Here is a 26,084-nt window from a genome sequence, read left to right as displayed (position 1 = left end):
GGCATTGACTACACCGAGACGTTCTCGCCCGTGGTCAAGTATGTGACGCTGCGCATGGTGATCGCGATTGCTAAGTATTTTGGCTGGCCCCTCGACCAACTCGACGTGGTGACAGCATTTCTGTACGGGATAATGAAGGAGGTGGTCTTCTGCGTGGTTCCGGAAGGCGTCGAACTGGATGGTGACTTCGACTGCCTGGAACTGGTGAAGGCCATCTACGGTCTCAAGCAAGCTTCACGAGTGTAGAACGAGACCTTCGACGAGTTCGTGTGCTCCATCGGCTTCCAAGTGTCGGCCTTCGATCCGTGCCTCTACATCAAGGTGGTGGACGGTCACTGCGTGCTTGTACTGGTGTACGTGGATGACGTACTGATTACCGGGAGTTCGCCCGAGCTGATCGCACGCACGAAGACCGACCTGAAGACGCGCTTCGAGATGACCGACAGCGGCAAGTGCGCGTTTGTTCTTGGGATCGAGTTGGTGGACGGCCCGGACGGCAGCGTGACCATGTGCCAGCGGCGATACGTGGACGACATCCTGAAGCGCTTCGCCATGGACGAGTGCAAGGCCGTGGTGAGTCCGGTGGACATGAGCACTCGACTCGTTCCAAGCGACGCGGCGACCAAGGTGAACGCTCCGTTTCGCGAAGCTGTTGGTGCTCTGATGCACCTGATGACCGCCACGCGCCCAGACATCACGTACGCCGTTGGCTATGTATCGCGCTTCATGGATAACCCCCAAGAGGAACACTGGGTTGCGGTCAAGCGTATCTTTCGCTACCTGCAAGGCACCAAGACGCATGGGATCTGCTTCAAGCCGGGCGACAAGATCGACTTTCGTGGCTACTCGGACGCGGACTGGGCCGGCGACCTCGCCGACCGCAAGTCCACTTCAGGCTACACGTTCATGCTCATGAGTGCGCCTGTGAGCTGGGGAAGCAAGAAGCAATGAAGCGGAGTACATCGCGCTCAGTCTGGCTATCCAAGAAGGCAAGTGGATTTATCGCCTGCTATGCGAGATTCTGGCGGCCGCTAATGAGACTGGACCCGAACTCATGATCCGCGAAGACAACCAGTCGTGCATCAAGATGACGAAGAACCCAGTGAACCACGGTCGCGCCAAGCACATCGACATCAAGTACCACCACATCCGCGATGAAGTCAAGCGCGGCGAAGTCAAGCTCCAGTACTGCGAGACTTCTGTGATGCTAGCGGACATCATGACGAAGGCGCTTGCGGGACCACGCCACACGGATCTGACGGTGGCTCTCGGCATTCGTGGGACTTCGCATTCAGGGGGGGTATTGAGGGTTGCTGGTCTTGGGTACTGTGTACCAGTTGTACCCATTAACCGGTTAACCCGAACCGGTCCAATCCGAACCCACGTTGATTATGGTGATATTGAGGGTTGCTGGTCTTGGGTACTGTGTACCAGTTGTACCCATTAACCGGTTAACCCGAACCGGTCCAATCCGAACCCACGTTGATTATGGTGATTACGGTAAGTTGTTTACGCCACCGATGATTAGACGAGTAGGATGATTGGATGAACACCGGTGAGTGATGGTTGATTAGATGCACTAGGTGATAGGACGCAGGGTCGCGTGTCTATAACAGTAGGGTGTAAGCTTCAACAATTCAATCACTTTCGAATCTCCATTCTACCCCTCAAGTGCCTTCGCTCCGGTCGCGCCGTCTGCGACGTCCCTCCCTCCGCTTCGTCCGAGCTTCGTGTCCAAGATCCATACCTTCCATCAGGTTATGAGCCCAAGCACCATGTCCTCTGCCCAAGACGCCTCGACCAAGGTCTCCATTGACAAGTTCAACGGGGACAACTACGCGACGTGGAACCGCTACATGCGTGGCGTGTTCCTGACCAAGTCGACGTGGCATGTCGTGAACCGCGAGACGACGCCGAGCTTCACGGACTCGCGGGCCAAGGACGACTACGTCAAGTCGAGCAACATCGCGTTCGGACTGATGTTGCTCCACATGGACGCGGACTACCACCATGTGGTCGACGACTGCGAGGAAGCGTGGGTTGCGTGGACGCGCCTGAAGACGCTGTACGGTGGTTCGCAGAAGGCTGGACGCATCTACCTGAAGCGCCAACTCTTCAGCATGGAGATGTCGGAAGGCGGCAACGTCTTGCATCATTGCAACGAGGTCCTCAACATCAGCGCCAAGCTCAGCAGCATCGGCGCCAAGATGGAGGATGAGGACGTGGCGATCTGCCTGTTGCGCAGCCTCCCCAAGAGCTACGAGAACGTCGTGCTGAACTTGGAGATGAGCAGCGCTGAACTACGATCGCAAGACGTCGTGAAGGTGCTGACGAATGAGCACATCAAGAGACAAGGTGAGAAGACGGCGACGGTGAAGACGGAGAATGCGGCCAAGGCGTTCAACACCGACCGAGAGTCTCGCCAGTGTACGTACTGCGGGAAATTGGGGCACACGATTGACAAGTGCTGGACCAAGCAGAAGGACGAGAATCGGGGCCCAAGACGCGGCGGCAATGGCAATGGCCGTGGACGCGGGGCCAACAATGCCCAGTGGAGGAACGACGACGCCAGCTACAACTACGACTACGGCTATGATCGAGTGGCGTTCGCGGTCTCACTGGAGTGTGGCATTTCGACGGACAAGAATGTGTCCGGGTTGTGGGCGGTCGACAGCGGCGCAACGCACCACATCTGCAACGACAAGGCCAAGTTCGCTCATTTGATTGAGCGGAATGAAGGCGAACTTTCGGTGGCCGACGGCAACAAGGCGGCCATCATGGGTGTGGGGACCATCGTGGAACGAGTGGTTCTGCCCAAAGGCGACGAGCGCGACATCGAGATCAAGAACGCGCTGTACGTCCCAAGCATGAGCAAGAATCTGCTTTCGGTGCCACAGATCAACAAGAGTGGTCTGTTCCAAGTCGTGTTCGACAGCACCAAGATGCAGATTGCGCACAAGGACTCCAAGCAAGTGGTGGCGACGGCAAACCTCGTGGATGGACTCTACTGGCTCCAGACGCCTCAGCGATCGGCGAATGCGGCGACCAGTGGGAAGACGGTCGACTTACACGCGCGTATGGGTCACGCTCCGGTGGAGGTGCTTCACAAGATGGTCGACAACAACATGATCAAGGACGCGAAGGCACCTTCCAAGTCGAGTGGACCAAGCGTGTGTCGCGGCTGCCAGCAAGGGAAAATGGTCCAGAAGCCGTTCCCAAGCAACCGTGACAAGCGTCACTACGACACGTTCGAGCTGCTCCACTTCGACGTGTGCGGCCCCATGGAAGAAGAGTCACTGGGTGGCAGCAAGTATCTGCTGCTGATCGTGGACGAAGCCAGCGGATGCATGAAGGGGTTCTGCCTGCGTGCCAAGTCGGAGAGCGAGGACTGCATCAAGATGTACGTCACGAAGGTGCAGACGCAGTTCGGCAAGAAGGTCAAGTTTGTGCGGCACGACGGAGCCCGTGAGTTCGCGACCAACTCGCTCAAGGCCTTCTACGAAGTCGAAGGCATCGAGCAGCAAACCACGGTTCCGTACGCGCACCAGACCAACGGCACGGCAGAACGCGCCATCCGGACCATCGTCACGATTGGCCGCAGCATGCTGCATCACGCCAAGCTGGACAAGAGCTTCTGGGCTGATGCGGCCATGACAGCCATCTACGTGAAGAATCTTCTGCCATCACCCAAGATCGAACACAAGACTCCGTTCGAGATCGTTTACAAGTCCAAGCCGAGTGTGAAGCACATGCGTGTGTTCGGATGCCAGACGTACATCCTGACGCCGAAGGAAAGACGGCGCAAGTGGGACCCCAAGGCTCGCGCCGGGCTGTTCCTCGGCTACGAAGAAGTGTCCAAGGCGTATCGAGTTTATGACATCGAGGCGGGGCAGGTGGTTATCAGTCGCGATGTCAACTTCGATGAGTCGACCTTTGGACTTTCGACGCATACTTCGGATGAAGACGTCGATGATGCTGTGCTGGACTTGGACGCGCTGGACCTGGACGACAACGATGGACCGCGCCAAACGAGCTTCAAGCAGGCGGGGAAGCGCAAGTACCGACCGAGTGGCGACGACAACACTGCCAGAAGATCGCGCCCCGTTCGCCACCGAGCTGGCTTAGAAGAAGCAAGTGCGCCGGACGTATCCTCCTCGCGCCGAGCCGACCCCGACGAAGAAGAAAAGTCTGGGGACCAAGATGAAGACGACGACTCGACGCCTCCAGTGTTTTGGCGTGCCAGTGCCAACGCTGTGGAAGCAGCAGCCGATCTATCGGAGCCGACGACGTTCCAAGAGGCTGTGAACGGTCCTGATCAAGTGCACTGGCGCAAAGCGATCCGCGCGGAGCTCAAGTCGATGCGACTGCGTGGTGTGTTTCGAGCTGCCAAGTTGCCTAACGGACAACGCGCCATCGATACCAAGTGGGTGTTCAAGATCAAGCGCAAAGCGGACGGCTCGATCGAGAAGTACAAGGCGCGCCTCGTGGCCAAGGGCTTCAAGCAGAAGTACGGCATTGACTACACCGAGACGTTCTCGCCCGTGGTCAAGTATGTGACACTGCGCATGGTGATCGCGATTGCTAAGTATTTTGGCTGGCCCCTCGACCAACTCGACGTGGTGACAGCATTCCTGTATGGGATAATGAAGGAGGTGGTCTTCTGCGTGGTTCCGGAAGGCGTCGAACTGGATGGTGACTTCGACTGCCTGGAACTGGTGAAGGCCATCTACGGTCTCAAGCAAGCTTCGCGAGTGTGGAACGAGACCTTCGACGAGTTCGTGTGCTCCATCGGCTTCCAAGTGTCGGCCTTCGATCCGTGCCTCTACATCAAGGTGGTGGACGGTCACTGCGTGCTTGTACTGGTGTACGTGGATGACGTACTGATTACCGGGAGTTCGCCCGAGCTGATCGCACGCACGAAGACCGACCTGAAGACGCGCTTCGAGATGACCGACAGCGGCAAGTGCGCGTTTGTTCTTGGGATCGAGTTGGTGGACGGCCCGGACGGCAGCGTGACCATGTGCCAGCGGCGATACGTGGACGACATCCTGAAGCGCTTCGCCATGGACGAGTGCAAGGCCGTGGTGAGTCCGGTGGACATGAGCACTCGACTGGTTCCAAGCGACGCGGCGACCAAGGTGAACGCTCCGTTTCGCGAAGCTGTTGGTGCTCTGATGCACCTGATGACCGCCACGCGCCCAGACATCACGTACGCCGTTGGCTATGTATCGCGCTTCATGGAGAACCCCCAAGAGGAACACTGGGTTGCGGTCAAGCGTATCTTTCGCTACCTGCAAGGCACCAAGACGCATGGGATCTGCTTCAAGCCGGGCGACAAGATCGACTTTCGTGGCTACTCGGACGCGGACTGGGCCGGCGACCTCGCCGACCGCAAGTCCACTTCAGGCTACACGTTCATGCTCATGAGTGCGCCTGTGAGCTGGGGAAGCAAGAAGCAATGAAGCGGAGTACATCGCGCTCAGTCTGGCTATCCAAGAAGGCAAGTGGATTCATCGCCTGCTATGCGAGATTCTGGCGGCCGCTAATGAGACTGGACCCGAACTCATGATCCGCGAAGACAACCAGTCGTGCATCAAGATGACGAAGAACCCAGTGAACCACGGTCGCGCCAAGCACATCGACATCAAGTACCACCACATCCGCGATGAAGTCAAGCGCGGCGAAGTCAAGCTCCAGTACTGCGAGACTTCTGTGATGCTAGCGGACATCATGACGAAGGCGCTTGCGGGACCACGCCACACGGATCTGACGGTGGCTCTCGGCATTCGTGGGACTTCGCATTGAGGGGGCGTATTGAGGGTTGCTGGTCTTGGGTACTGTGTACCAGTTGTACCCATTATCCGGTTAACCCGAACCGGTCCAATCCGAACCCACGTTGATTATGGTGATTACGGTAAGTTGTTTACGCCACCGATGATTAGACGAGTAGGATGATTGGATGAACACCGGTGAGTGATGGTTGATTAGATGCACTAGGTGATAGGACGCAGGGTCGCGTGTCTATAACAGTAGGGTGTAAGCTCCAACAATTCAATCACTTTCGAATCTTCATTCTACCCCTCAAGTGCCTTCGCTCCGGTCCCGCCGTCTGCGACGTCCCTCCCTCCGCTTCGTCCGAGCTTCGTGTCCAAGATCCATACCTTCCATCACACCTCGATCGGATCCACGATCGCGATCTTCACCTGACGGATCGGAGCGATCAAACCGCTGCTCACATTGTGGATCACGGAAACACACTGATCTCGATTGTTGGAGACGTTTGACGTGCGAGAAGTGTGACAAGAGAGGTCATCCGGCGGATCGCTGCCTGTTTGTGTGCCGTGGATGTGGTGAACTACACGAGATGGGCGAGTGTCCGATGGAGGAATTCTACAACCAGATCCGTCAATGGTTCAACCCGGTGAAGCACGCTGGCATGTTGCCCGCGATCGCCGAGAAGATGTTAAACTAGGACGCTCGCCGGGTTGGAATCCGGTACGAGCCGAGCGTTCTAGGTACTGCATCTATACATTCGTGAACAAGAACACGGTAGATCGAGTAAGTGGACGGACTGATCTACGCGGTAATACATGTCATCTGCATGCGAAATTTGCCGCCAAGGTCTTAAGTCTACATCGATCGGACGACCTCTGCCGTTCTGACGCCGAAGTGCCCTTGGATCTCCAGTCTGGAGAAACGCGGGGCTATTGGAAGCAACGCAGACCGGAGGAATGGTTCAAGCCAGCTGATGGAGAAGTGACGACCGAGATCCCGGAGCATGATCGCGATCGAAGTCGGCCTCGCGTCAGCGAACACCGCAGATCTGGCGATGTGGTGCCCGATCTCCTCCCTGGGGAGTCCAGAGGATACTGGAAACATCATTCACTAGGTAAGTGGTTCCGTCAGGCCAAGATCACTGGCAAGATCAACAATGAGAAGTCGATCTTACCCTTAGGCACCGGCGCCGAGGTGTCCATCGTGGACACCGCCTTCGCTCGTAAGGTGGGCTGCTACATCGACACGAGTCAGAGCCAGGAATGTGGGGGGATTGGCGAATACGTGTACATGACGGAAGGAAGGACCAGGATCAAGGTTACGCTGGCGGGATCGCTGGTGTATTTCTTCGATATCTGGGTTGGCGATCTATCAGGACAAGAGGCGATCCTGGGTATGGACTTCATGGTTCCGGCGGGGATCCGCCTCGATCTTGCGGACGGCTCTATCTGTCTCCCCGACGAAGTCAAGATCCAGCTTTGCGGACGGCGTCAGCTGTACAACAACAATGTCCGACACGTGTGTGTGGATCAGGGAATGCAGATCGCGATCGGGGATTCGATCGAGCTTCCGCTACGAATGAAGGTGACGGATCGAGAAAAGCTGTGGGTCACCCGTGGAGATCGCTGGGTGCCGACCGTGGTCCGAGGACCCGGCAGGATCCGATATCTCCAGGTTACCAACATCAGCGACAAAGACCTCGTCTTGCATCGGAATGAACGGATCGCGATGTGGCTGGCTAGAGATCGGATACCCCGGATCCCAGGATATGTGTCGATCGGATCTCGTCGATACATGGAATGGCAGAATCTAGCCTTTCAAGCCACGACAGATGACCGGCCGACGAGCCAGGAGGCACCAACGGGACCTCCAGTATCTGCCGTCGAGCGACCGATTTATCCTACGCCCCGAGCCATTCTATTGAGGGTTGCTGGTCTTGGGTACTGTGTACCAGTTGTACCTATTAACCGGTTAACCCGAACCGGTCCAATCCGAACCCACGTTGATTATGGTGATATTGAGGGTTGCTGGTCTTGGGTACTGTGTATCAGTTGTACCCATTAACCGGTTAACCCGAACCGGTCCAATCCGAACCCACGTTGATTATGGTGATTACGGTAAGTTGTTTACGCCACCGATGATTAGACGAGTAGGATGATTGGATGAACACCGGTGAGTGATGGTTGATTAGATGCACTAGGTGATAGGACGCAGGGTCGCGTGTTTATAACAGTAGGGTGTAAGCTCCAACAATTCAATCACTTTCGAATCTTCATTCTACCCCTCAAGTGCCTTCGCTCCGGTCCCGCCGTCTGCGACGTCCCTCCCTCCGCTTCGTCCGAGCTTCGTGTCCAAGATCCATACCTTCCATCAGGTTATGAGCCCAAGCACCATGTCCTCTGCCCAAGACGCCTCGACCAAGGTCTCCATTGACAAGTTCAACGGGGACAACTACGCGACGTGGAACCGCTACATGCGTGGCGTGTTCCTGACCAAGTCGACGTGGCATGTCGTGAACCGCGAGACGACGCCGAGCTTCACGGACTCGCGGGCCAAGGACGACTACGTCAAGTCGAGCAACATCGCGTTCGGACTGATGTTGCTCCACATGGACGCGGACTACCACCATGTGGTCGACGACTGCGAGGAAGCGTGGGTTGCGTGGACGCGCCTGAAGACGCTGTACGGTGGTTGGCAGAAGGCTGGACGCATCTACCTGAAGCGCCAACTCTTCAGCATGGAGATGTCGGAAGGCGGCAACGTCTTGCATCATTGCAACGAGGTCCTCAACATCAGCGCCAAGCTCAGCAGCATCGGCGCCAAGATGGAGGATGAGGACGTGGCGATCTGCCTGTTGCGCAGCCTCCCCAAGAGCTACGAGAACGTCGTGCTGAACTTGGAGATGAGCAGCGCTGAACTACGATCGCAAGACGTCGTGAAGGTGCTGACGAATGAGCACATCAAGAGACAAGGCGAGAAGACGGCGACGGTGAAGACGGAGAATGCGGCCAAGGCGTTCAACACCGACCGAGAGTCTCGCCAGTGTACGTACTGCGGGAAATTGGGGCACACGATTGACAAGTGCTGGACCAAGCAGAAGGACGAGAATCGGGGCCCAAGACGCGGCGGCAATGGCAATGGCCGTGGACGCGGGGCCAACAATGCCCAGTGGAGGAACGACGACGCCAGCTACAACTACGACTACGGCTATGATCGAGTGGCGTTCGCGGTCTCACTGGAGTGTGGCATTTCGACGGACAAGAATGTGTCCGGGTTGTGGGCGGTCGACAGCGGCGCAACGCACCACATCTGCAACGACAAGGCCAAGTTCGCTCATTTGATTGAGCGGAATGAAGGCGAACTTTCGGTGGCCGACGGCAACAAGGCGGCCATCATGGGTGTGGGGACCATCGTGGAACGAGTGGTTCTGCCCAAAGGCGACGAGCGCGACATCGAGATCAAGAACGCGCTGTACGTCCCAAGCATGAGCAAGAATCTGCTTTCGGTGCCACAGATCAACAAGAGTGGTCTGTTCCAAGTCGTGTTCGACAGCACCAAGATGCAGATTGCGCACAAGGACTCCAAGCAAGTGGTGGCGACGGCAAACCTCGTGGATGGACTCTACTGGCTCCAGACGCCTCAGCGATCGGCGAATGCGGCGACCAGTGGGAAGACGGTCGACTTACACGCGCGTATGGGTCACGCTCCGGTGGAGGTGCTTCACAAGATGGTCGACAACAACATGATCAAGGACGCGAAGGCACCTTCCAAGTCGAGTGGACCAAGCGTGTGTCGCGGCTGCCAGCAAGGGAAAATGGTCCAGAAGCCGTTCCCAAGCAACCGTGACAAGCGTCACTACGACACGTTCGAGCTGCTCCACTTCGACGTGTGCGGCCCCATGGAAGAAGAGTCACTGGGTGGCAGCAAGTATCTGCTGCTGATCGTGGACGAAGCCAGCGGATGCATGAAGGGGTTCTGCCTGCGTGCCAAGTCGGAGAGCGAGGACTGCATCAAGATGTACGTCACGAAGGTGCAGACGCAGTTCGGCAAGAAGGTCAAGTTTGTGCGGCACGACGGAGCCCGTGAGTTCGCGACCAACTCGCTCAAGGCCTTCTACGAAGTCGAAGGCATCGAGCAGCAAACCACGGTTCCGTACGCGCACCAGACCAACGGCACGGCAGAACGCGCCATCCGGACCATCGTCACGATTGGCCGCAGCATGCTGCATCACGCCAAGCTGGACAAGAGCTTCTGGGCTGAGGCGGCCATGACAGCCATCTACGTGAAGAATCGTCTGCCATCACCCAAGATCGAACACAAGACTCCGTTCGAGATCGTTTACAAGTCCAAGCCGAGTGTGAAGCACATGCGTGTGTTCGGATGCCAGACGTACATCCTGACGCCGAAGGAAAGACGGCGCAAGTGGGACCCCAAGGCTCGCGCCGGGCTGTTCCTCGGCTACGAAGAAGTGTCCAAGGCGTATCGAGTTTATGACATCGAGGCGGGGCAGGTGGTTATCAGTCGCGATGTCAACTTCGATGAGTCGACCTTTGGACTTTCGACGCATACTTCGGATGAAGACGTCGATGATGCTGTGCTGGACTTGGACGCGCTGGACCTGGACGACAACGATGGACCGCGCCAAGCGAGCTTCAAGCAGGCGGGGAAGCGCAAGTACCGACCGAGTGGCGACGACAACACTGCCAGAAGATCGCGCCCCGTTCGCCACCGAGCTGGCTTAGAAGAAGCAAGTGCGCCGGACGTATCCTCCTCGCGCCGAGCCGACCCCGACGAAGAAGAAAAGTCTGGGGACCAAGATGAAGACGACGACTCGACGCCTCCAGTGTTTTGGCGTGCCAGTGCCAACGCTGTGGAAGCAGCAGCCGATCTATCGGAGCCGACAACGTTCCAAGAGGCTGCGAACGGTCCTGATCAAGTGCACTGGCGCAAAGCGATCCGCGCGAAGCTCAAGTCGATGCGACTGCGTGGTGTGTTTCGAGCTGCCAAGTTGCCTAACGGACAACGCGCCATCGATACCAAGTGGGTGTTCAAGATCAAGCGCAAAGCGGACGGCTCGATCGAGAAGTACAAGGCGCGCCTCGTGGCCAAGGGCTTCAAGCAGAAGTACGGCATTGACTACACCGAGACGTTCTCGCCCGTGGTCAAGTATGTGACACTGCGCATGGTGATCGCGATTGCTAAGTATTTTGGCTGGCCCCTCGACCAACTCGACGTGGTGACAGCATTCCTGTACGGGATAATGAAGGAGGTGGTCTTCTGCGTGGTTCCGGAAGGCGTCGAACTGGATGGTGACTTCGACTGCCTGGAACTGGTGAAGGCCATCTACGGTCTCAAGCAAGCTTCACGAGTGTGGAACGAGACCTTCGACGAGTTCGTGTGCTCCATCGGCTTCCAAGTGTCGGCCTTCGATCCGTGCCTCTACATCAAGGTGGTGGACGGTCACTGCGTGCTTGTACTGGTGTACGTGGATGACGTACTGATTACCGGGAGTTCGCCCGAGCTGATCGCACGCACGAAGACCGACCTGAAGACGCGCTTCGAGATGACCGACAGCGGCAAGTGCGCGTTTGTTCTTGGGATCGAGTTGGTGGACGGCCCGGACGGCAGCGTGACCATGTGCCAGCGGCGATACGTGGACGACATCCTGAAGCGCTTCGCCATGGACGAGTGCAAGGCCGTGGTGAGTCCGGTGGACATGAGCACTCGACTGGTTCCAAGCGACGCGGCGACCAAGGTGAACGCTCCGTTTCGCGAAGCTGTTGGTGCTCTGATGCACCTGATGACCGCCACGCGCCCAGACATCACGTACGCCGTTGGCTATGTATCGCGCTTCATGGATAACCCCCAAGAGGAACACTGGGTTGCGGTCAAGCGTATCTTTCGCTACCTGCAAGGCACCAAGACGCATGGGATCTGCTTCAAGCCGGGCGACAAGATCGACTTTCGTGGCTACTCGGACGCGGACTGGGCCGGCGACCTCGCCGACCGCAAGTCCACTTCAGGCTACACGTTCATGCTCATGAGTGCGCCTGTGAGCTGGGGAAGCAAGAAGTAATGAAGCGGAGTACATCGCGCTCAGTCTGGCTATCCAAGAAGGCAAGTGGATTCATCGCCTGCTATGCGAGATTCTGGCGGCCGCTAATGAGACTGGACCCGAACTCATGATCCGCGAAGACAACCAGTCGTGCATCAAGATGACGAAGAACCCAGTGAACCACGGTCGCGCCAAGCACATCGACATCAAGTACCACCACATCCGCGATGAAGTCAAGCGCGGCGAAGTCAAGCTCCAGTACTGCGAGACTTCTGTGATGCTAGCGGACATCATGACGAAGGCGCTTGCGGGACCACGCCACACGGATCTGACGGTGGCTCTCGGCATTCGTGGGACTTCGCATTGAGGGGGCGTATTGAGGGTTGCTGGTCTTGGGTACTGTGTACCAGTTGTACCCATTATCCGGTTAACCCGAACCGGTCCAATCCGAACCCACGTTGATTATGGTGATTACGGTAAGTTGTTTACGCCACCGATGATTAGACGAGTAGGATGATTGGATGAACACCGGTGAGTGATGGTTGATTAGATGCACTAGGTGATAGGACGCAGGGTCGCGTGTTTATAACAGTAGGGTGTAAGCTCCAACAATTCAATCACTTTCGAATCTTCATTCTACCCCTCAAGTGCCTTCGCTCCGGTCCCGCCGTCTGCGACGTCATTCCCTACGCTTTGTCCGAGCTTCGTGTCCAAGATCCATACCTTCCATCACATTCTCCAGAGACGCAAGGTATCGCCCATTATCGATCAGTCGACGGGTCCACCCGATCCAACAAGCGGACCGGAGGCAATGAGCCCTGATCGGGGGGCGGCCGTCGTTGATACGCTTCGATCAGGAGGCAGACCGTTGCAGGACGATGATCGCGTGACAGATGAGTCGAGGTCGTCAGCTTCAACTGTTCTCGTCGGAGATCCACCAGACCCACGGTCGGATCCGGTTGAGTCGGTGTGTGAACCTTCCGGATCGGGGGAGGAATGCTCTCCAAAGCAAAAACAGGTAGGGCTGGACTCCCAGCCTTCGCCGATCACGGATCAAGCGTATGCACCGATAGATGACGCGAAGCCGCAAGATGATCGTGCTGGCGATCCAGAGAGGAAGCCAAACCATGTGGATTCCGGTGGTAAAGCAGATAAGAAGGGCGAAATCGTGTCCCCTCACTTGCCATCGGCCGATCAGGTCGACGATTGTGCCGTCGAACCAGATCTTGGGGGCGGGAGTACCGATCGGACACACCCTGTGGCTGTCTTAGCTGTGGAAGAGTCGAGATCAAGTGACGATACAGTAGTCGATGGTGTTCCCGCATCTGAACAACTGCCGCAAGTGGCCGAAACCTCATCGATCGTTGGAGGTGATCAGGTAAAAATTGAGGCCACACCCACTTCAAATCGGGACGATCTCGTTGCGTCAGAACCAGATCGAGACGTTGGCGCTGATGATCAGGTCCATTACCACGAGGGCGGGAATCTGTCAGCAGAAGATGTCGAAGGTGAATGAGCTGTGCTTCCTGAAATTGTGATCTCAACGACGGATGAGGTGAAGATCGATGATATCAAGATGGGAGATCTGGAGTTCAACACCCCGGAGGAGATCGATCGGCTGCGAAAGAAGATCTGGCACAGGAATCACCTGCTGATCGGCAAGGGCAATGCACTTACCCCAGCAGCCCGGGGCGTCACCTGCGACATCGACGTGGGCGACGCGAAGCCGATCGCTCAACGTGTCCGGAAAGTTGCCCCTCAGTTCGTGGAGAAGGTGTCCGAGCTGATCAAGGGATTATTGTCAGCCAAGATGATTCGGAAATCTCGATCACCGTGGGCCTCGCCGATCGTCGTGATCATCAAGAAGAACGGCGTGGATATCCGACTCTGCATCGATTATCGGCTCGTCAACAGTCTAACCAGGCTGATGGTATATCCGATGCCCTTGATCAACGATTTGCTGGAGGATCTGGATAAGGTACTCTGGTATTGCTCTTTGGATATGGCTAGTGGATTCTGGGTGGTGACAATGACCGATCGAGCTCGTGCGATCTCGGCCTTTATCACCCACATGGGTCTGTTCGAGTGGAACCGGATGCCGTTCGGCTTGAAGAACGCTCCTCAGATCTACCAGCGACTTCTGGACGACGCGTTGTATGGGTTCACCAGGATCCCGCGATCGTCAGACTGTGAAGTCACTACGGACTTGATCGAGTCAGGAGAACCAGAAGATCCGGGGCGTCCATCAGTGCTAGGTCGCAGATCGTACATCGATGATATTGAGGGTTGCTGGTCTTGGGTACTGTGTACCAGTTGTACCCATTAACCGGTTAACCCGAACCGGTCCAATCCGAACCCACGTTGATTATGGTGATTACGGTAAGTTGTTTACGCCACCGATGATTAGACGAGTAGGATGATTGGATGAACACCGGTGAGTGATGGTTGATTAGATGCACTAGGTGATAGGACGCAGGGTCGCGTGTTTATAACAGTAGGGTGTAAGCTCCAACAATTCAATCACTTTCGAATCTTCATTCTACCCCTCAAGTGCCTTCGCTCCGGTCCCGCCGTCTGCGACGTCCCTCCCTCCGCTTCGTCCGAGCTTCGTGTCCAAGATCCATACCTTCCATCAGGTTATGAGCCCAAGCACCATGTCCTCTGCCCAAGACGCCTCGACCAAGGTCTCCATTGACAAGTTCAACGGGGACAACTACGCGACGTGGAACCGCTACATGCGTGGCGTGTTCCTGACCAAGTCGACGTGGCATGTCGTGAACCGCGAGACGACGCCGAGCTTCACGGACTCGCGGGCCAAGGACGACTACGTCAAGTCGAGCAACATCGCGTTCGGACTGATGTTGCTCCACATGGACGCGGACTACCACCATGTGGTCGACGACTGCGAGGAAGCGTGGGTTGCGTGGACGCGCCTGAAGACGCTGTACGGTGGTTCGCAGAAGGCTGGACGCATCTACCTGAAGCGCCAACTCTTCAGCATGGAGATGTCGGAAGGCGGCAACGTCTTGCATCATTGCAACGAGGTCCTCAACATCAGCGCCAAGCTCAGCAGCATCGGCGCCAAGATGGAGGATGAGGACGTGGCGATCTGCCTGTTGCGCAGCCTCCCCAAGAGCTACGAGAACGTCGTGCTGAACTTGGAGATGAGCAGCGCTGAACTACGATTGCAAGACGTCGTGAAGGTGCTGACGAATGAGCACATCAAGAGACAAGGCGAGAAGACGGCGACGGTGAAGACGGAGAATGCGGCCAAGGCGTTCAACACCGACCGAGAGTCTCGCCAGCGTACGTACTGCGGGAAATTGGGGCACACGATTGACAAGTGCTGGACCAAGCAGAAGGACGAGAATCGGGGCCCAAGACGCGGCGGCAATGGCAATGGCCGTGGACGCGGGGCCAACAATGCCCAGTGGAGGAACGACGACGCCAGCTACAACTACGACTACGGCTATGATCGAGTGGCGTTCGCGGTCTCACTGGAGTGTGGCATTTCGACGGGCAAGAATGTGTCCGGGTTGTGGGCGGTCGACAGCGGCGCAACGCACCACATCTGCAACGACAAGGCCAAGTTCGCTCATTTGATTGAGCGGAATGAAGGCGAACTTTCGGTGGCCGACGGCAACAAGGCGGCCATCATGGGTGTGGGGACCATCGTGGAACGAGTGATTCTGCCCAACGGCGACGAGCGCGACATCGAGATCAAGAACGCGCTGTACGTCCCAAGCATGAGCAAGAATCTGCTTTCGGTGCCACAGATCAACAAGAGTGGTCTGTTCCAAGTCGTGTTCGACAGCACCAAGATGCAGATTGCGCACAAGGGCTCCAAGCAAGTGGTGGCGACGGCAAACCTCGTGGATGGACTCTACTGGCTCCAGACGCCTCAGCGATCGGCGAATGCGGCGACCAGTGGGAAGACGGTCGACTTACACGCGCGTATGGGTCACGCTCCGGTGGAGGTGCTTCGCAAGATGGTCGACAACAACATGATCAAGGACGCGAAGGCACCTTCCAAGTCGAGTGGACCAAGCGTGTGTCGCGGCTGCCAGCAAGGGAAAATGGTCCAGAAGCCGTTCCCAAGCAACCGTGACAAGCGTCACTACGACACGTTCGAGCTGCTCCACTTCGACGTGTGCGGCCCCATGGAAGAAGAGTCACTGGGTGGCAGCAAGTATCTGCTGCTGATCGTGGACGAAGCCAGCGGATGCATGAAGGGGTTCTGCCTGCGTGCCAAGTCGGAGAGCGAGGACTGCATCAAGATGTACGTCACGAAGGTGCAGACGCAGTTCGGCAAGAAGGTCAAGTTTGTGCGGCACGACGGAGCCCGTGAGTTCGCGACCAACTCGCTCAAGGCCTTCTACGAAGTCGAAGGCATCGAGCAGCAAACCACGGTTCCGTACGCGCACCAGACCAACGGCACGGCAGAACGCGCCATCCGGACCATCGTCACGATTGGCCGCAGCATGCTGCATCACGCCAAGCTGGACAAGAGCTTCTGGGCTGATGCGGCCATGACAGCCATCTACGTGAAGAATCTTCTGCCATCACCCAAGATCGAACACAAGACTCCGTTCGAGATCGTTTACAAGTCCAAGCCGAGTGTGAAGCACATGCGTGTGTTCGGATGCCAGACGTACATCCTGACGCCGAAGGAAAGACGGCGCAAGTGGGACCCCAAGGCTCGCGCCGGGCTGTTCCTCGGCTACGAAGAAGTGTCCAAGGCGTATCGAGTTTATGACATCGAGGCGGGGCAGGTGGTTATCAGTCGCGATGTCAACTTCGATGAGTCGACCTTTGGACTTTCGACGCATACTTCGGATGAAGACGTCGATGATGCTGTGCTGGACTTGGACGCGCTGGACCTGGACGACAACGATGGACCGCGCCAAACGAGCTTCAAGCAGGCGGGGAAGCGCAAGTACCGACCGAGTGGCGACGACAACACTGCCAGAAGATCGCGCCCCGTTCGCCACCGAGCTGGCTTAGAAGAAGCAAGTGCGCCGGACGTATCCTCTTCGCGCCGAGCCGACCCCGACGAAGAAGAAAAGTCTGGGGACCAAGATGAAGACGACGACTCGACGCCTCCAGTGTTTTGGCGTGCCAGTGCCAACGCTGTGGAAGCAGCAGCCGATCTATCGGAGCCGACGACGTTCCAAGAGGCTGTGAACGGTCCTGATCAAGTGCACTGGCGCAAAGCGATCCGCGTGGAGCTCAAGTCGATGCGACTGCGTGGTGTGTTTCGAGCTGCCAAGTTGCCTAACGGACAACGCGCCATCGATACCAAGTGGGTGTTCAAGATCAAGCGCAAAGCGGACGGCTCGATCGAGAAGTACAAGGCGCGCCTCGTGGCCAAGGGCTTCAAGCAGAAGTACGGCATTGACTACACCGAGACGTTCTCGCCCGTGGTCAAGTATGTGACACTGCGCATGGTGATCGCGATTGCTAAGTATTTTGGCTGGCCCCTCGACCAACTCGACGTGGTGACAGCATTCCTGTACGGGATAATGAAGGAGGTGGTCTTCTGCGTGGTTCCGGAAGGCGTCGAACTGGATGGTGACTTCGACTGCCTGGAACTGGTGAAGGCCATCTACGGTCTCAAGCAAGCTTCACGAGTGTGGAACGAGACCTTCGACGAGTTCGTGTGCTCCATCGGCTTCCAAGTGTCGGCCTTCGATCCGTGCCTCTACATCAAGGTGGTGGACGGTCACTGCGTGCTTGTACTGGTGTACGTGGATGACGTACTGATTACCGGGAGTTCGCCCGAGCTGATCGCACGCACGAAGACCGACCTGAAGACGCGCTTCGAGATGACCGACAGCGGCAAGTGCGCGTTTGTTCTTGGGATCGAGTTGGTGGACGGCCCGGACGGCAGCGTGACCATGTGCCAGCGGCGATACGTGGACGACATCCTGAAGCGCTTCGCCATGGACGAGTGCAAGGCCGTGGTGAGTCCGGTGGACATGAGCACTCGACTGGTTCCAAGCGACGCGGCGACCAAGGTGAACGCTCCGTTTCGCGAAGCTGTTGGTGCTCTGATGCACCTAATGACCGCCACGCGCCCAGACATCGCGTACGCCGTTGGCTATGTATCGCGCTTCATGGAGAACCCCCAAGAGGAACACTGGGTTGCGGTCAAGCGTATCTTTCGCTACCTGCAAGGCACCAAGACGCATGGGATCTGCTTCAAGCCGGGCGACAAGATCGACTTTCGTGGCTACTCGGACGCGGACTGGGCCGGCGACCTCGCCGACCGCAAGTCCACTTCAGGCTACACGTTCATGCTCATGAGTGCGCCTGTGAGCTGGGGAAGTAAGAAGCAATGAAGCGGAGTACATCGCGCTCAGTCTGGCTATCCAAGAAGGCAAGTGGATTCATCGCCTGCTATGCGAGATTCTGGCGGCCGCTAATGAGACTGGACCCGAACTCATGATCCGCGAAGACAACCAGTCGTGCATCAAGATGACGAAGAACCCAGTGAACCACGGTCGCGCCAAGCACATCGACATCAAGTACCACCACATCCGCGATGAAGTCAAGCGCGGCGAAGTCAAGCTCCAGTACTGCGAGACTTCTGTGATGCTAGCGGACATCATGACGAAGGCGCTTGCGGGACCACGCCACACGGATCTGACGGTGGCTCTCGGCATTCGTGGGACTTCGCATTGAGGGGGCGTATTGAGGGTTGCTGGTCTTGGGTACTGTGTACCAGTTGTACCCATTATCCGGTTAACCCGAACCGGTCCAATCCGAACCCACGTTGATTATGGTGATTACGGTAAGTTGTTTACGCCACCGATGATTAGACGAGTAGGATGATTGGATGAACACCGGTGAGTGATGGTTGATTAGATGCACTAGGTGATAGGACGCAGGGTCGCGTGTCTATAACAGTAGGGTGTAAGCTCCAACAATTCAATCACTTTCGAATCTTCATTCTACCCCTCAAGTGCCTTCGCTCCGGTCCCGCCGTCTGCGACGTCCCTCCCTCCGCTTCGTCCGAGCTTCGTGTCCAAGATCCATACCTTCCATCAGATGACATTCTTGTGACGGCCGGGTCATGGGATGAGCTGTGCGATCGTGTGGATCACCTGTTGGACGCTTGTGATAAGTGGAATCTCTCGATCAGTGTGGAGAAGAGCTCGTGGGGGATGCGTAAGGTGGACTATCTGGGACATCGTGTGTCGAACGACGGGCTAGAGGCCAACCCGAAGGATCTCACTGCTCTGACTGATCTGCCGTTCCCCGGATCGCTCCGATCGACGCAGTCATTCTTGGGCAGTCTCAACTACTACAGCCGTTTCTTGGAAGATTACGCGATCTACGCGTCGATCCTGTATGAACTGCGCGAGGTGGACTTCGCCGAGCTGAAGAAGCGCCCTGATCTGCGCCAGATCCTGGATCGTCAAGTGCCGAACTTAGTGGATACGGACCCAGTGAATCCCGATCGGACTCCACCAGTTCCTGAAGTTGGGGTCGCCGATGAACGCTGGATCCGTGCTCATCGTGCCTTTTCGACACTGAAGATGAAGATCGCGACGACACCGATCCTGCGGCACTTCGATCGCGATAGGACTCCGGTCGTGATTGTGTATGCGAGTGACTGGGCGATCTCGGCCGCATTGACGCAGGAGCACGACCAGATCTATCATCCCGTTACCTTCGCCAGTCGAACGCTGAAGTCGAATGAATAGAACTACAACGTGGTGGAGAAAGAAGTGCTGGCGCTGTTATGGATCCTGGACCTGAACTATAACATGCTGGTTGGACGATCGATCCGGGTCTTGACCCGACACTCGACGTTGGCGTGGCTGTTCCGATCACCCGGCCTTCAAGGCCGATTGGGTCAGTGGGCTGCACTCCTATCGACCTGGACACTGGAGATCACGAAGTGCACCAAGGGAGAGGACGAGATATTGGGGGCGATCGCCACTAGTATTACGCCTCGATCGGATATGGACGACGCGTTGATCGCGATCGCGCCGAAGAAAGAACCCCGGCGAAAGATTCAGGCCCTGATCCCGACTGTGCGGGCGGACGAAGAGCTGCTGGTGATAAGTTTTGATGGATCTGCCCGCGTCAAGCGAGGCGGAGGCGGAGGCGCATACAGCGCGATCTTGTGGAAGTTACCCGAATGGAGTGTGGTGAAGGCCCGATCGGGCTATGCTGAAGGGCTGACTGTAAACGAGGCAGAGTATCATGGTCTGTTGTTGGGTTTCGACCTCCTTGACGGCATAGATCAAGGCAGGATAGTGGTCTGCGGTGATTCCAACCTGGTGATCCGACAAGTACGGTGGAGATCGACTGCAAAGCACCTAAGCTGACATTGTTGAAGCAAAAGGTGCTGGATCGACTACGGAACTGGCCAGATCACGAGCTGTTACATGTGAAACGAGACTGCGGACAGCCTGGCCAGTGCAGCACACCAACGTGAAGGGGGCGTCGTCGTCGAGGAGGATGCCGATCATGGGGATCTTGTGACACTGAACCGACTTGATGAGATCCTGGTCGTCCGATCGGATGAGTCGATCGCCCGACTATCGCCGATGACAACCCGATCGGGCACCAGATCACAGCCGAACCCGACCGTCATGCAGGAGGAGTTCGTGCGAGGGTTGCGGATCGATCGGATTCGTCGAGCACAGGATGAAGAAACGTAGATCGCGGGTATGAAGAAGTATCTGATGGGAGATGTGGCTGATCTGACACAGGATAAGGCTCGATCCTATGGCAACCTCGCCGCGGACTACGAGATCGACGGTGATAATCTGCAGTTCTATTGCCCACCGTCCAAGCGATCGGATGCAGATCGAGATGGACTGATGAGACTGGTGGCACCGAAGACGCTGCATCAAGACATCCTGCATCACTATCACTCCACTCTGGAAGGTGGACACCCGGGGATCGGGCGTACATACCAGCGGTTCCGCGATCACTTTCACTGGAGAGGTCTCTTCAGAAGTGTGCAGAAGTACGTCGGCGAATGTGTCGACTGCGAGACCGGCAAAGGACGACCCACGATCAGGGGCGAGTCGCCGGGAAACATCCAGGCGATATACCCGTTCCAGATCATAGCAATGGATCACATACCTTCGCTACCCAAGTCGTACAAGGGTAATACGGAACTGTATGATGGAAAGTATGGATCTTGGACACGAAGCTCGGACGAAGCGGAGGGAGGGACGTCGCAGACGGCGGGACCGGAGCGAAGGCACTTGAGGGGTAGAATGAAGATTCGAAAGTGATTGAATTGTTGGAGCTTACACCCTACTGTTATAAACACGCGACCCTGCGTCCTATCACCTAGTGCATCTAATCAACCATCACTCACCGGTGTTCATCCAATCATCCTACTCGTCTAATCATCGGTGGCGTAAACAACTTACCGTAATCACCATAAACAACGTGGGTTCGGATTGGACCGGTTCGGGTTAACCGGATAATGGGTACAACTGGTACACAGTACCCAAGACCAGCAACCCTCAATACGCCCCCTCAATGCGAAGTCCCACGAATGCCGAGAGCCACCGTCAGATCCGTGTGGCGTGGTCCCGCAAGCGCCTTCGTCATGATGTCCGCTAGCATCACAGAAGTCTCGCAGTACTGGAGCTTGACTTCGCCGCGCTTGACTTCATCGCGGATGTGGTGGTACTTGATGTCGATGTGCTTGGCGCGACCGTGGTTCACTGGGTTCTTCGTCATCTTGATGCACGACTGGTTGTCTTCGCGGATCATGAGTTCGGGTCCAGTCTCATTAGCGGCCGCCAGAATCTCGCATAGCAGGCGATGAATCCACTTGCCTTCTTGGATAGCCAGACTGAGCGCGATGTACTCCGCTTCATTGCTTCTTGCTTCCCCAGCTCACAGGCGCACTCATGAGCATGAACGTGTAGCCTGAAGTGGACTTGCGGTCGGCGAGGTCGCCGGCCCAGTCCGCGTCCGAGTAGCCACGAAAGTCGATCTTGTCGCCCGGCTTGAAGCAGATCCCATGCGTCTTGGTGCCTTGCAGGTAGCGAAAGATACGCTTGACCGCAACCCAGTGTTTCTCTCGGGGGTTCTCCATGAAGCGCGATACATAGCCAACGGCGTACGCGATGTCTGGGCGCGTGGCGGTCATCAGGTGCATCAGAGCACCAACAGCTTCGCGAAACGGAGCGTTCACCTTGGTCGCCGCGTCGCTTGGAACCAGTCGAGTGCTCATGTCCACCGGACTCACCACGGCCTTGCACTCGTCCATGGCGAAGCGCTTCAGGATGTCGTCCACGTATCGCCGCTGGCACATGGTCACGCTGCCGTCCGGGCCGTCCACCAACTCGATCCCAAGAACAAACGCGCACTTGCCGCTGTCGGTCATCTCGAAGCGCGTCTTCAGGTCGGTCTTCGTGCGTGCGATCAGCTCGGGCGAACTCCCGGTAATCAGTACGTCATCCACGTACACCAGTACAAGCACGCAGTGACCGTCCACCACCTTGATGTAGAGGCACGGATCGAAGGCCGACACTTGGAAGCCGATGGAGCACACGAACTCGTCGAAGGTCTCGTTCCACACTCGTGAAGCTTGCTTGAGACCGTAGATGGCCTTCACCAGTTCCAGGCAGTCGAAGTCACCATCCAGTTCGACGCCTTCCGGAACCACGCAGAAGACCACCTCCTTCATTATCCCGTACAGGAATGCTGTCACCACGTCGAGTTGGTCGAGGGGCCAGCCAAAATACTTAGCAATCGCGATCACCATGCGCAGCGTCACATACTTGACCACGGGCGAGAACGTCTCGGTGTAGTCAATGCCGTACTTCTGCTTGAAGCCCTTGGCCACGAGGCGCGCCTTGTACTTCTCGATCGAGCCGTCCGCTTTGCGCTTGATCTTGAACACCCACTTGGTATCGATGGCGCGTTGTCCGTTAGGCAACTTGGCAGCTCGAAACACACCACGCAGTCGCATCGACTTGAGCTCCACGCGGATCGCTTTGCGCCAGTGCACTTGATCAGGACCGTTCACAGCCTCTTGGAACGTCGTCGGCTCCGATAGATCGGCTGCTGCTCCCACAGCGTTGGCACTGGCACGCCAAAACACTGGAGGCGTCGAGTCGTCGTCTTCATCTTGGTCCCCAGACTTTTCTTCTTCGTCGGGGTCGGCTCGGCGCGAAGAGGATACGTCCGGCGCACTTGCTTCTTCTAAGCCAGCTCGGTGGCGAACGGGGCGCGATCTTCTGGCAGTGTTGTCGTCGCCACTCGGTCGGTACTTGCGCTTCCCCGCCTGCTTGAAGCTCGTTTGGCGCGGTCCATCGTTGTCGTCCAGGTCCAGCGCGTCCAAGTCCAGCACAGCATCATCGACGTCTTCATCCGAAGTATGCGTCGAAAGTCCAAAGGTCGACTCATCGAAGTTGACATCGCGACTGATAACCACCTGCCCCGCCTCGATGTCATAAACTCGATACGCCTTGGACACTTCTTCGTAGCCGAGGAACAGCCCGGCGCGAGCCTTGGGGTCCCACTTGCGCCGTCTTTCCTTCGGCGTCAGGATGTACGTCTGGCATCCGAACACACGCATGTGCTTCACACTCGGCTTGGACTTATAAACGATCTCGAACGGAGTCTTGTGTTCGATCTTGGGTGATGGCAGACGATTCTTCACGTAGATGGCTGTCATGGCCGCCTCAGCCCAGAAGCTCTTGTCCAGCTTGGCGTGATGCAGCATGCTGCGGCCAATCGTGACGATGGTCCGGATGGCGCGTTCTGCCGTGCCGTTGGTCTGGTGCGCGTACGGAAGCGTGGTTTGCTGCTCGATGCCTTCGACTTCGTAGAAGGCCTTGAGCGAGTTGGTCGCGAACTCACGGGCTCCGTCGTGCCGCACAAACTTGACCTTCTTGCCGAACTGCGTCTGCACCTTCGTGACGTACATCTTGATGCAGTCCTCGCTCTCCGACTTGGCACGCAGGCAGAACCCCTTCATGCATCCGCTGGCTTCGTCCACGATCAGCAGCAGATACTTGCTGCCACCCAGTGACTCTTCTTCCATGGGGCCGCACACGTCGAAGTGGAGCAGCTCGAACGTGTCGTAGTGACGCTTGTCACGGTTGCTTGGGAACGGCTTCTGGACCATTTTCCCTTGCTGGCAGCCGCGACACACGCTTGGTTCACTCGACTTGGAAGGTGCCTTCGCGTCCTTGATCATGTTGTTGTCGACCATCTTGCGAAGCACCTCCACCGGAGCGTGACCCATACGCGCGTGTAAGTCGACCGTCTTCCCACTGGTCGCCGCATTCGCCGATCGCTGAGGCGTCTGGAGCCAGTAGAGTCCATCCACGAGGTTTGCCGTCGCCACCACTTGCTTGGAGCCCTTGTGCGCAATCTGCATCTTGGTGCTGTCGAACACGACTTGGAACAGACCACTCTTGTTGATCTGTGGCACCGAAAGCAGATTCTTGCTCATACTTGGGACGTACAGCGCGTTCTTGATCTCGATGTCGCGCTCGTCGCCGTTGGGCAGAACCACTCGTTCCACGATGGTCCCCACACCCATGATGGCCGCCTTGTTGCCGTCGGCCACCGAAAGTTCGCCTTCATTCCGCTCAATCAAATGAGCGAACTTGGCCTTGTCGTTGCAGATGTGGTGCGTTGCGCCGCTGTCGACCGCCCACAACCCGGACACATTCTTGCCCGTCGAAATGCCACACTCCAGTGAGACCGCGAACGCCACTCGATCATAGCCGTAGTCGTAGTTGTAGCTGGCGTCGTCGTTCCTCCACTGGGCATTGTTGGCCCCGCGTCCACGGCCATTGCCATTGCCGCCGCGTCTTGGGCCCCGATTCTCGTCCTTCTGCTTGGTCCAGCACTTGTCAATCGTGTGCCCCAATTTCCCGCAGTACGTACACTGGCGAGACTCTCGGTCGGTGTTGAACGCCTTGGCCGCATTCTCCGTCTTCACCGTCGCCGTCTTCTCGCCTTGTCTCTTGATGTGCTCATTCGTCAGCACCTTCACGACGTCTTGCGATCGTAGTTCAGCGCTGCTCATCTCCAAGTTCAGCACGACGTTCTCGTAGCTCTTGGGGAGGCTGCGCAACAGGCAGATCGCCACGTCCTCATCCTCCATCTTGGCGCCGATGCTGCTGAGCTTGGCGCTGATGTTGAGGACCTCGTTGCAATGATGCAAGACGTTGCCGCCTTCCGACATCTCCATGCTGAAGAGTTGGCGCTTCAGGTAGATGCGTCCAGCCTTCTGCGAACCACCGTACAGCGTCTTCAGGCGCGTCCACGCAACCCACGCTTCCTCGCAGTCGTCGACCACATGGTGGTAGTCCGCGTCCATGTGGAGCAACATCAGTCCGAACGCGATGTTGCTCGACTTGACGTAGTCGTCCTTGGCCCGCGAGTCCGTGAAGCTCGGCGTCGTCTCGCGGTTCACGACATGCCACGTCGACTTGGTCAGGAACACGCCACGCATGTAGCGGTTCCACGTCGCGTAGTTGTCCCCGTTGAACTTGTCAATGGAGACCTTGGTCGAGGCGTCTTGGGCAGAGGACATGGTGCTTGGGCTCATAACCTGATGGAAGGTATGGATCTTGGACACGAAGCTCGGACGAAGCGGAGGGAGGGACGTCGCAGACGGCGGGACCGGAGCGAAGGCACTTGAGGGGTAGAATGAAGATTCGAAAGTGATTGAATTGTTGGAGCTTACACCCTACTGTTATAGACACGCGACCCTGCGTCCTATCACCTAGTGCATCTAATCAACCATCACTCACCGGTGTTCATCCAATCATCCTACTCGTCTAATCATCGGTGGCGTAAACAACTTACCGTAATCACCATAATCAACGTGTGTTCGGATTGGACCGGTTCGGGTTAACCGGTTAATGGGTACAACTGGTACACAGTACTCAAGACCAGCAACCCTCAATACTGTTGATCTGGGTCGATCTGTTCACGGGATACGTGATCGCGAAGGCCAGTTCCTCCCGAAAGGCGCAGACGATCGCCGATTCTTACGAAGAGTGCGTGTTCCGGCGATTTGGTTCTAGCGAGGTGATCAGGCACGATCGAGAGCCGGGTTTATGGCTGACTTCTTCCGCGCCTTTAACAAGATCCTGGGTATGCGCCAGCGAGCGACGATCGCATATCGACCTCAGGCTAACGGTACTGCAGAGCGAATGATACAGACGGCGACGAGAGCCCTGAAGATGTTCGTGGAGGATCTGGATCAGAGGGATTGGGATGAGTACGCAGAGCGATTGACCTT

At 56.9% G+C, this 26,084-nt stretch overlaps 1 protein-coding gene across 1 annotated transcript; it reads left to right on the top strand.

Annotated features, from left to right (window-relative positions):
* Positions 1-6,408: 6,408 nt before the first annotated feature.
* Positions 6,409-7,839, top strand: PHYSODRAFT_480856 (hypothetical protein; the record flags this gene model as incomplete). The annotated part of the gene is made up of 1 exon (XM_009522042.1): positions 6,409-7,839. The coding sequence occupies one exon, from the start codon at positions 6,409-6,411 to the stop codon at positions 7,837-7,839; it is 1,431 nt and encodes a 476-aa protein (XP_009520337.1).
* Between the last annotated feature and the right edge of the window lie 18,245 nt (positions 7,840-26,084).

This window comes from Phytophthora sojae (assembly GCF_000149755.1).
Source record: "Phytophthora sojae unplaced genomic scaffold PHYSOscaffold_2, whole genome shotgun sequence".
Classification (NCBI taxonomy): domain Eukaryota; phylum Oomycota; class Peronosporomycetes; order Peronosporales; family Peronosporaceae; genus Phytophthora; species Phytophthora sojae.
The sequence above is the reverse complement of the archived record's forward strand: the minus strand, read 5'-3'. Positions and strand labels throughout refer to the sequence as shown.